Source organism: Quercus lobata, chromosome 10 (assembly GCF_001633185.2).
Source record: "Quercus lobata isolate SW786 chromosome 10, ValleyOak3.0 Primary Assembly, whole genome shotgun sequence".
Lineage (NCBI taxonomy): Eukaryota > Viridiplantae > Streptophyta > Magnoliopsida > Fagales > Fagaceae > Quercus > Quercus lobata.
In genome coordinates, this window is record NC_044913.1 from 34,147,482 (window position 1) to 34,159,028 (window position 11,547).

Consider the following 11,547-nt stretch of genomic DNA (forward strand, 5'->3'; position numbering starts at 1 on the left):
GTTGCTAGAGGAGGAAGGAAAAGAAGTAATCAATAATCAGGCTGGCATATGCGCAGATTGAATGCGAATCAATGGAGAGCCAAACTCTGAATTGAGAGCACATTTACAGCATGAAGAAGCTGCTAAATCAAAGTCAGCATTATACTGTCTACCTGTCTACACATAAGTCCTGAGATTTACATTTCCTTTAGAGGAAGGGTAGTAAAGTTAAAAAGATACCCACGAGTTATATACAACTGGAACAATTTCCACCACTAAAGGAGAAAAACATGAAGAATATAAACAGAACAAGCCTCTCTCACACCCTATTTGGGGCTAGATCCTATCTAAATGTAGCCAACCTTATTGATAAATAGAAGAAATTACTTAATGAAAATTGGAAAAAGGTCTCTATCGTCGCCTAGAGAGGAAGAACTCATAATCAGGATGCCTGTTTATGGAGGTCATATTTCCTTTGTTAACAACAGCTCTTGCCATGAGAGATGCTGTCTCCTCAAGTGTCCTCAACCTCTCCTTCAGGATTCCAAAGGGTTTTAAGCCAGCGGTTTCTGCTGTCTGTCTCAGCACAGACTGCCTAAGCCGGAACCAGCATTCACCCTGTTCATAAGCCATAAAGTGCACCGCTTAGATTAACAGATTTACATACAATACTAAATAATGCAATGCAAGTATGCGTATCTACATGAACCATGAACACAATAGATATTGATGGCAAAAAGAAACTTGCAATGGCAATAACTTTTTTTTTGGATAAGTAAAAACTTATGAGTTCGTATTAAACTTTGAATACCCTAAACATACTTTCAAAGATAATATGGTGTCAAAGCATTAAAGGACCACCACCAACACCCCCAGAGCCCTTCACCAACGACTGCCCTAATAAAGTTGCCAAACACTGCAACCACCCAAATAGAGACTATAGAGTCACCTGACTCCAGAAACCGAGTAAATTGAGTTGCATGAGTCAGGAGACACTAGAACCTGTTGGAATCTCAAAGCCCAGCCCTCACCGCAGTAAACGTCATCTCCTAGCGCTGTCTACCTCATACGACCGGTTGCTAAGTCGCTCTCAGGTGCCGATTGTACCTATGACTACTTTATCAATCCCTCTGTCTTCTGTAAGTGCTGAGTTCCTGTTTTGTGACACCAGAGAGCCGGTTTGTGTTCCCTTTGCTCCTTCGATATCTTTTATTGTTGGTAGATCTACAAATCTCTTGATGGCATTTGGGTTTGAGAAAGTATTGGTGTTGTGTGTTCATTGGGCTATGAAGCATGGATACAAGGTATGACACGACACAACTACACAACATTTCTTGAAAAACAAGGATACGACGCATCAAGGATATGACAATTAAATTTTTTTAGGTATATTTTATCTATTTTTGGACATAATTGTTTATTTTAGGTTTTAAAAATAAGTAACAATAAAATGTTTGAAAACATATCTAAAACTAATTTAAAAGCAATAATAGAATAACATGTTTGTACATTATATATTTGTGTTGCATCTAGCACTGCCATATTTTGATAGGAGCCCAGATAGCTAATATGTTTACCAAAGTTTTGTGTAAGAGTTGTTTGGATTTATTATGTAACAAGCTGGGATTGTATGATATACATACATCCAAGCTTGAGTTAGGAACAAAATGGAAATATCATTGTAATCACCCACATATATATATATATATATATATATATATATATATATTACGTTATGTGTGTTAGGGTAATTAACTTAGAATACCGTAAACACACTTTCAGAGACAACAGAGGCAACAACTTAAGGGCACAAAATGCATTGAATTAAAATAAATGGAATTTCACTTGACATTTTTATAAGGGTAAAACTTAGGTACAGTCCTATAGGTGATGTACCTTAGGTTACTTGATTAAATTCATCCATGTAGCGATGAAAGTTGTAACTATACACAAGGAAGCAGATTGGCCAATAAGTCACGTAGTTGTATTGCACTGGCTAATAAGCCACATGGTTGAATTTAATTAGGGAACCAAAGGCATTGAAAGTTCTTGTTACTGACATAAGGGCTTTCTTAAAATATTTTAAAATCACTCACAGAAACAATATAATGAAGTTAATTATTGTAGTTGGCAGCATCATTATGAGTACCTGAGCACTGTAACTCTGAAGACCCACAACTGGAGATACTATACAAGCATCCGGACTTGGCTTATCAAATTTGGCACTTCTACGAACTAAATGGCCGAGTGAGTGGTAAGTCAAAAATGCTGCATGAAAATTGCCATCCGGAATCCTATAAATTGGATACCATGCGACAGAGTACCTGAAGATCAGAGTGCATGCAAAATTAATATTCAAATTTTAAATCAGAATCAGTAATTTATTGTACTTTTCTCTGAATGAATTCTCTGAAACAAATTTAAAATTTGAAGTTCTGTTTCATTGAGTAGGAACAGGTTACTTTAAATTCTCTGAATATATTCTAACACTAACCACGAACTGGGGTGCAGATCTTGTAGATTTATGGAGTCTAGTTTAGTCGAATCCCCATACACTTTGCAATGTGAAGGTCCATCACCTCTAACCAGCTCTCTAATCCTGAAATAACAGAAACAGAATAAAGATCAATCTGAAAACAAGAACCAAATATTCTTAATTGGCTAACTCAAATATAGAAACTTTGCTAAAAAGATGTCAAATAACAGATTGAATGACATATTTCTTTTGCTTCCTTCTTCCTCTCTTTGGATAAATTGAATGAGATAATTCTTACGTACCCATTCTTTAAACAACCTTCCCTAAGTAAAGTTAGTAAAAAACATATTATAAGTTTATTTGATAGGTTAAATTTGATGACTAAACAATTTCAACTAAAATTTATCAGATGATTTGATCCAAACTTAATATGCTCATGCCACTGCACTATATGACAAAGGACCAAACCAGATAAAAATTTTCATGGTGACTAAATTTTCAAAGGATAGATAAAGTGAGATCTTGTAACATAGAAACCAAAATACAAATACATAGAAACAGACAGAGAGGGAAGGATGGGGGGAGGGAAAAATTCATGTTCTACATTGGAAGTTCCTTTTAACATAGTTTATAAATTATTGGAGAAAAATAATAAACAAATTATTGATTCATTATCAAGTATGCATGGGGTCATGTCAACTAGCATGAGAAACATAGTGCATAATTACTTTCTAAAAACAATAAAGAATGGAACAATTTAACTTCATGTATGTGTGAAGTCTACCTAAGGTGCAAATGTGTATCATAATTAAATACGAAACGTATAGATATTAAAAATCCAACATTTTTCATTGGTTATTTTGTACATGAATTATTTAGTGGTTCTTGAACACAACCTCATAAACACTTAAACTCAAGAGAAGGTTCCACTTGCAATAGAGTTTATTGTCAATCTTAAAAAAAAAAAAAAAAAAAAAAAAAAAAAAAAAAAAAAAAAAAAAACAGAAAACAAAAAACAAAAAACACACACACAACAATAAAAAATACTTACTTCTCATATAAGGGCAGTCTTTGCTGGGGCTGTTCAGATTCAAAATATTCAAAAAGTGGCTCAAGATCTCTGGAACATGTCATGTCAACTGATTGAACAGTGTCATCATCTTCATCAGAAGCTGGAGATTGTTCTGAACCATGCACCTGATTTACAAGCAGCAAATCACCTGTGTCTTTTGTGCGAGGCCGTGGAAAAAGTACTGAAAAAATTGACGGTTTTTCCAATGTTTCACTAGTCTCACATGCCTCCTGAACATCAATACAAGGTTTTTTTTTGCTAGTATCAATAGGATGATTTTTATGGTTTCTGAAAAGCTGAACTGCTGACAGATAAGGGACAAAATAAGCACAAAAAGCAAAACAATCAACACCCAATCTCTTCATATTTTCATGATCCTCTGCCCTTATTTCTAATCCGTAGCTCCCGTGTCTCTCATACCACTGCCACAGGCATCTCAAAGGAACATTAGGTATCTCATGTCTGCAGAGTGACACACCCCCAACCTGGTCCCTCAAGCATGTCTGGCAGCCTATCAAACTGGAAGATTGACAAACAACTGGAGAAGAAAAATGAAGAAGTCTTTCAATTTCAGCAATTGGAGAACCAGTGGCCATTTGAACAGCTTCAGATGCTAGTTGTGCCCTACAGGAATTATTCACTGCCTGTGCAATCTTATATGAGTTGGTTTCAAATGCATGTTGATCTTTTGATTCAACAGTGAAGCAGTTACCTGCAACATGCTTGTTATTATGCTCTTTAAGTGTGCATGCATCTTGACTGCCCAATTTCTGAGTATGACCCTCATCTTCATGAGAACTTAGATCTCCTGAGTTCTTACCCCTGCACATTACTCCATTTAATGAAGAAACAAGATTTTGAGAACTGGAAGCCGTTTTACGTTCGACAGTGTTTTTCAATTCAGCAGCTGGCACATCAGAATAATCCATTGATGAGCAGTCAGATCTAGCAGAGCTGGTAAAGCCAGGATCCTTCATCCCAATTGGTATCCATCTCTGTGAAATAGATCCAATACCGTGGCTTGGCTTATTGTATTCCGCAAGAGAAATTTCTTTCTGAACTGGGCCAACTTCATTAACTAAAAGATGAGGAAGGTACACGGGAAACTTCACCTCAAGCAGATTTGACTGATCTGAGTCACATGATTTTGGTAATGAGCTTTCCTGATTTCCTGTAGTACAATTGTCGGTACTAGAAACAGTGTTACATTCAGGTGGCTCCAACTCATCTGGATGTACTTGTGTGCTGTAAACAGATTCGGATGTCATATTTTCAGCTCTGTTGCTCTGAGAACAAGATCTTGAAGCACAGCTCAATCCTGTTTGATCATTCAGCCAAGATGAGAAATCTTTTATTTCATTCTGTTGCATAATAATTTTTGGACAACAGTTTGAGCTGGCCTTATCAATTTGAGAACCCTTCCTGGAATAACCATAGTCTTGTTTTGTAGCTGGAATATCTTTTCTTTTCAACTTCCTAGAAATTTTACCTTTTAAATGTTTCTTATCTACACTTTTTGATAACAAAGTCACATCATCATTAGAAATTCCTTTAAGCAAAGGAGCCTCTTTCAATGTGACATCAATCTGTGAGCAAACTGGACTAACTTTCTTCATTTCCCCATTGCATCCACTGGCCTCATTCCTCTGAACCTTTTGCCATATAGAATGATTGTTTTCTTTCCCTGTACGGCCATGCATATTTCTTACACTTCCAAATCTGTGGACACTTGAACTGGTGGGGGATGTTTTGTTTTGCCTGCCTCTCTTGCCAGGTAAAACCACTTGCATATCACTACAGCTACCAACTTGACTACCACATTTTTTTCTCTCGGTGTGATCTTTGGTATCCACAACACAATTTAATGAGCTTTGATGAGAGAGACATTCCTTACTGGAATTAAAACCTGGTGGTTCAGAAACACTAATTCCGAAACTTTCATTTTCAGATTGCTGTACATCATGAACAGCGTGAATGTTATCATCACTGTTTGAACCAACAGAAACTGAATCCAACACTAAGGAGTCATGCATATCAGACAAACCTTTGGAATACATATCATCATAACAGCTAATCTGTACACAATGTGTATGCTCCACTCCATCAAAGATGGAATCTTTGGTTTGAAACAGATTGTCTGATGATAATGGTCCATCCCTATGACCCAAATCAGTATTACCACAGGTTTCAGAAGTTGGACTTCCATGGGCATATTCCTCAGAGAGGACTTCCAATTCAGTAGAGCCAGAGTCACTCAAAAGCTTCATACTCTGTTTCTTCTTCTTTCTAGCCTTTTTTCTTGAATTTCTCTTTACAGCCTTGTCTAGTTGAGAACTGTCAATAGGCAGATCAGATGAACTATTAGCCTTTGAGCCATTTCGGTTCAAGCCTGGGGAGTTGCTGCAGATAAACGAATTCTGATGAGAAGAATTGTTGGAAAGCTCATTCAATTTAGTTGCTTTATTTGTCAAGGCCTTGTTTCGAGATTGTCGTTGCACATTTGACCCAGGAAAGCTTCTGGTTGTATATGAATCCACAGAGTAAGTACCATCAGCTGGAGGTCCTTTCCACACATTTTGTCGATCCCTGTATGAACTAATAGATGGCGGAGAAACCATGTGCAGACTGTCCATATTTACCTGAACTCCAGATCCCATGTGATTAGTATGATCTGGACATCGCAGCGGTACTGCAAAAATCCTCCAGTGTCCATCAGATTCAAGGGTAAGAAATGTAAGAATAGGACACCTGATAAAACAAGAGGAGAGAGAAGATCACACATTGGCTACAATATAGCGGCAGAACAATGTGAAAATCTGTATTAAAAAATGGCCACAGCGATGCAGCAATCAGGAACTGCAGTATTTAATTAGAAAGATTATTTCCACAGTTCTCCTGTTTGGAATTAATCTACACTAAGCCTAAGTTCACAACATAGGCTCCTGGCTCAAATATCTTTAAGCTGAAAAATCTCAATCCTGCCAATGAGCTTTAGCTCAACTGGCACCACATGCCCTTGCAACTGTTAGATGGAAGGTGAGGTTGAGGGTTAAAGACCCACTGGGTGCATGTGTAACTTACCTACCATTAAAAAAAACAAAAAAAACTCAAATCCTAAGATCTACTCAAGTCATCATCTTCTAAAATCCATATATATCGGAGAGTTAGTTACAAATGATTAAAGAATATTCTGAGAATGACAACTAGTGGGGACGCCTCACCACTAGACTATTCTAGATTCTTCTAGAAGAGTATAATCCAATAGTACCACTCATACAACAATATTAGCTCTCTAACCACAAGAAAGTGATAAATGAATAATAAATGGAAAAGAGAAATAAAGTCAAGATTTAATTAGGAGGAAAAAAAAAAAAGGAGAATATATCAGATTATTCAAATAACAAACAGTTCATTTAGTCATAAATTTCTGTAAGGAGGGATTACTTGCACAGGTAAAAACCTAACAAGGTGCAGGCTCCCCGAGGCAGGATCAATATGGTATCATACACACTTTATTAGCTAAACAAGTGCATGAACTCTTGAAGAATTTATACTACAGCAAAACCCAATTGCTCTATAACAACAAGAAGGATAAAGTCCTCAAAGAGAGATAAAGAAATAAAGAGATGGATCAAATTTAAATAGCAATGTCTGATGAGTGAAATTTTATTAAAGAATTACCAGTGGAAGAAAGCAAAGAATGAATTGAGACCACAATTATTGGAAGGAATGATTACATACATATGTATATACATAAGCTACAATCAGACATAATGACCACAATCATTTTACCTTGCAATAGAAAACACTCCACGATCCTGAAGAGAAGATTACAATCCATGGAAACAAGTCAGAGATTTTATTCAGAAAAAATTAAAGAACAAAGTATAGACCCAAATCAGTTAATGTCACAAATATTTAAGACCTCTAAAGAAGTGCTAAAACCAAGTTCTTGTTGAAATTTTCTTGATAAGGAGTCTTTTCCTTCCTCTGAAACTTTCTGAGTATCAGTCTTGGTCATATGAAGGCCACAATGCATCTTTGATTGTGCCTGTCCATGTCAACAGCACAAAGTTAAGAACATGAACCAATATTTTAAAGCAGAATTTGATAGAGCTACTTTATTCAAGAATTGTATTCAAAATTTTAACGTCTGCACAATTTAAATCACTCACAAATAACAAACTATAGTGTTTTTTTATTATTATAAAGAAGAACGCCTAATTTTAACTAGAATAAGCTGCAACAGGTGCTAAAGGAAATAAGAATATCACCCACTGCTGACGTTGGGGTCTACATCTTTAGGATCTAGGCAAGCATATTAGGCTGATTGGCGAAGTCTAGGCAAAAGTATATACTACAATAATAAATATCAAATTCAATAGGGGTGGGTGCAAGACACAAGGCCTAATACGAGCGACACAAATCTTAACAATGCAGCAGCTTACACAAGCTAATAAATGTGCGTACTCTCACTCTCACTCTCAGTTGAAATAACACCAATAGTAGATCCCATCTCCCCAAGCCAGGGAAAATGAATACAATACAATACAATACAATACAAGCATCATCATCATCATCTTATTGCGGTATTCATAAATCATATCAAACAGAAATTAATATCCGACAAGCAGAGCAGTATGGTGTGGTCTTATATGCAAAGTGAACATTGAACGAACCTCCAATAAATAAATAAGAGAATTCATGATGGCTGAGGGGAAAAAAAAAAGAAAAAAGAAAAAGATCTTTAAATGGGAATGCATATTATTAGCAACAGAATAATGAGCATTTTTTTTGCTATGAATTTGAGCATAAGAAGAAATAACTAAAATTCAATGCAAGAAACAGAAAATTGACACAAAGAAGCCAATATGATATTAACTAAAAGAAAGCAACAGTCATGGATTCCTCATATAAAAATTAAAAAAAAAAAAAAAAATTGACTAAGAAAAATGGCAAGAAGACAATCAATAGTTATTATGTTTTGAATGAAAGAAAGGAAAGAAGAAGAGAAAAAGAGAGGCCTTGGGAATTGAAATGAAATGAAATGAATCTGAGTCGACAGAGATTCAACCCATCCAGCTTCTTCTTCGTCTTCTAGCCTAGTACTACTACAATCATTATTAATTTTAATTATAAGAATAAAAATAAAAATCTCAAAAACATATTTATCATCCCATCAAATATAGGCGTCAAGTTCGGAAAACAGATAAATTCACTTTTTTAGGGAAAATGCATTTTGCATTGTACGGAATGAAAAGCTGTATACCTAATTTAGAGTTTGGTATTTGAGGGAAATTCTTTGTGCACCCTACAAATACAAAAACAAGTTAGTTTACACATTTATATATAGTCTTTCTTACTTTTAAACATAAACATATATAAAATCAATCAATCAATCAGATTTTCATTTTCTTGGCAAAAAAAAAAAAATAGATAGAGAGTTAATAGAAAGCAAAACCATGTCCATATCATTCATGAGATTTGCTGCTCTCTCTCTTTCTCTCTTGAAGTCAACCTCTCTGTGACTGTCTGTCTCTGTCTCACTGGGTTTGTTTGTTTTGTTCTTTTTATGCCAACTCTCCGATACTCAGCTCTTCTCGCAATTTCAGCTTTGCCTTTTTCTTTTCTTTTCTTTAAACCCTTTGGATTTGGCTCGTCCAACACCATGCCGATACGTGTCCTCCTATTTTCACTACCTGTCCGTATCACCTCCACTTGCTCCACGTTTTGTCCAAATTCTTTCACCTCACTTTTTTTGTTTGTTTATTTATTTATCTTTTTTTGTTTTTTTGGGGTGTTGAAATTACAATTTATACCTTTGATGTGCTTCATCACCACAATTTAGACATAAATTCTTAATTTTTCTACTTAACCCCAAAATGAAATTGAGGTTTCCATCTAAATTAAGAGATTTTGTATTTTTTGAATTACAGATTACTCGTTGTGTCTTTGTGGTTTAGAGTAGTGTTATAAATACAGTTTCAGACCTTTTGTTATTGACATCATAATCAATTTCGACTTAATATATATATATATACTGAAACTTTTGATTTTTGGTTGACTTTTTTACAATTTTTCATATCAGCATTTTTTATTTATATTTTTAATTTGAATTAATTTGATTTAATTTTTTCGATTTTATAAGCGACTCATTGAAGAATTAATACCCAACACGTCATTCTTCTTTTCTTTATAAATTTTTAATGCCCTTATTTTTAAAACCTAACCATTCGTTGTAAGTTTGAAACATCTTCTAAGCTTAAACCCTATAGAACGGTAGAACATGCATGTTCTTCCCTCCCTTCCCTTCCCTTCAAAAGACACAATTGTGTAGTTTTTGCTATTTTGACTTTCAAGTTTCAACCATAACATCATCTATGCTTTACCTCAACTCGTGCCTCTAAAGCTCAGCATGTCTCTTTTGTTTTTCGTTTTTCCATTTGGGTTTTTCTAATTCTTTTCTTAATCAGTTTATTTTCCGATGTGATATTGAAAAATCAACAGCAAAACAGAAATAATTAGAATAGCTAATATCTTTGTCCTCTGATTTTTTGTGTGCAAGCTTTAGAGTTTAAATCAACATCAAAAGTGGAATAATTAGAATAGCTAATATCTTTAATATTAAGTATTAACGCAGCCTCCCTCTTTTGCTCACATTGGCAATGCGCATACTAGCCGATCAAGATTTCTATTCCAACTCCAAATTTTCTTAGGAATCTAAATTTGCTTTTAGATTAAAAATCTTATATTATAAATAAAGTCTTGCTCTTTGAATAATCACAGCAAGGTATGATTTTGAATTGTTTTCTATATTTTATTTTGAGAATTGGAAGGTCCATGGAATAATTTAATTAGTTATATAGTTGTATGTTTGATACTCTTCAATTTGTTTGTTCAGTTCGTTTTCTATTCAGCTCTTTTATTAGATACTGTTGATATCTCACAGTTCTTCAAGATCAGATTTTTAGAAACACCAAGTATCAAATATTAAATCACAATCCTGAAACTAATGGGTTCTCTAAACCTGTGGGTTCTCTAACCAATCTCTTTATTTTATTTTGTTTTTAAATCCCCATTACCTCTCAAGTTTTTTATTTTTCAAGGTTAGGCTGTAAGGATGACTTTTCTATGGTAAGTATCTAATATTAAACCACAGTTTTATATATATACTAGCCTCTAAGCACACGCGTTGCGCTTACTCAGAAGGCTCTCTTATTTTTCTAGGTAAAGGTTGATAATTTGCATATATTATAATTTGAAAATATATATTTTTTATTTTTCAAACAAATAAAAATGATAAATTTTAGAGATAAGCAGTAACTGTAATTTGTTATTTGACATTTATGATCCTATTTCTAAATAAAGTTATCCTTCATTAATGAGGGTATTTTTGAGCCACATAAAAATCCAGTTCAAAAAAGAGAATCCTCTTATACTTAGCCCCTTGCAAATTGGACCTTACTTACAAGCCATAGCTCCCACCATTCGGTCTTCCATGTTTATCAATGGTCTTGGTTCTGTTTTTTGAGGTACTCTTGCTTTTCCTCTATCTTTCCTCTAAATTTAAGTTTTTGTTTTTGTCTTTTTTCATCCTTATCAGTTCGTCTGCACCAAGTGTTTGATAAAATGTGTGTATGTACCCTCTCTTGCTATTGATCTATGTGGGTAACTTTTTTTTCTCTTTTACTTTTATGTTTTTAGGTTGTAGTTGAATTGCAGTGGTAAATATGAATTTTGATAGTTTACTCATACATACATACATACATACATAGACAATTTATTGGATGGATTTATGTTAGGGAATGCATCATTTAATTGTAAATTTTTTTCCTCCATCAATTATACATTGACATCATACATAGATAGCAAAACAAAGATTCATAGCATATGTTAACAATTCACATATGCTATGAAGTATTGAATATGTTACTTTTGTTATATGTATGATACAAAAGAACACATGATTTTGTTAGTAGGCTCTCTCTCACCTGAACTGCCCTAGTAGCGACCACTGCTA

The 11,547-nt window shown here is 34.5% G+C and overlaps 1 protein-coding gene across 2 annotated transcripts; it reads right to left on the bottom strand.

Moving 5' to 3' along the window:
- Positions 1-74: 74 nt before the first annotated feature.
- LOC115963201 lies at positions 75-9,242 on the bottom strand. Of its 2 annotated transcripts, XM_031082129.1 has the most exons (9): positions 8,989-9,242; positions 8,797-8,838; positions 8,552-8,638; positions 7,453-7,578; positions 7,320-7,345; positions 3,507-6,275; positions 2,474-2,578; positions 2,129-2,303; positions 75-597 (listed from the first exon to the last, which is right to left on the bottom strand). In XM_031082129.1, the coding sequence occupies exons 4-9, from the start codon at positions 7,564-7,566 to the stop codon at positions 391-393; spliced, it is 3,396 nt and encodes a 1,131-aa protein (XP_030937989.1). In that variant the 5' UTR covers positions 7,567-7,578; positions 8,552-8,638; positions 8,797-8,838; positions 8,989-9,242; the 3' UTR covers positions 75-390. The 2 variants fall into 2 exon arrangements, with proteins under 2 accessions (XP_030937989.1, XP_030937988.1); XM_031082128.1 differs by lacking the exon at positions 8,552-8,638.
- Between the last annotated feature and the right edge of the window lie 2,305 nt (positions 9,243-11,547).

Coding starts and splice junctions, on each gene's coding strand:
- LOC115963201 (XM_031082128.1), bottom strand. CDS start 7,566: ATGCATTGTGGCCTTCATATGACCAAGACTGATACTCAGAAAGTTTCA. Junction 7,346..7,452: donor GTTTTAGCACTTCTTTAGAG/GTCTTAAATATT, acceptor TCTTCTCTTCAG/GATCGTGGAGTGTTTTCTAT. Junction 6,276..7,319: donor GGAGTGTTTTCTATTGCAAG/GTAAAATGATTG, acceptor TTGTTTTATCAG/GTGTCCTATTCTTACATTTC.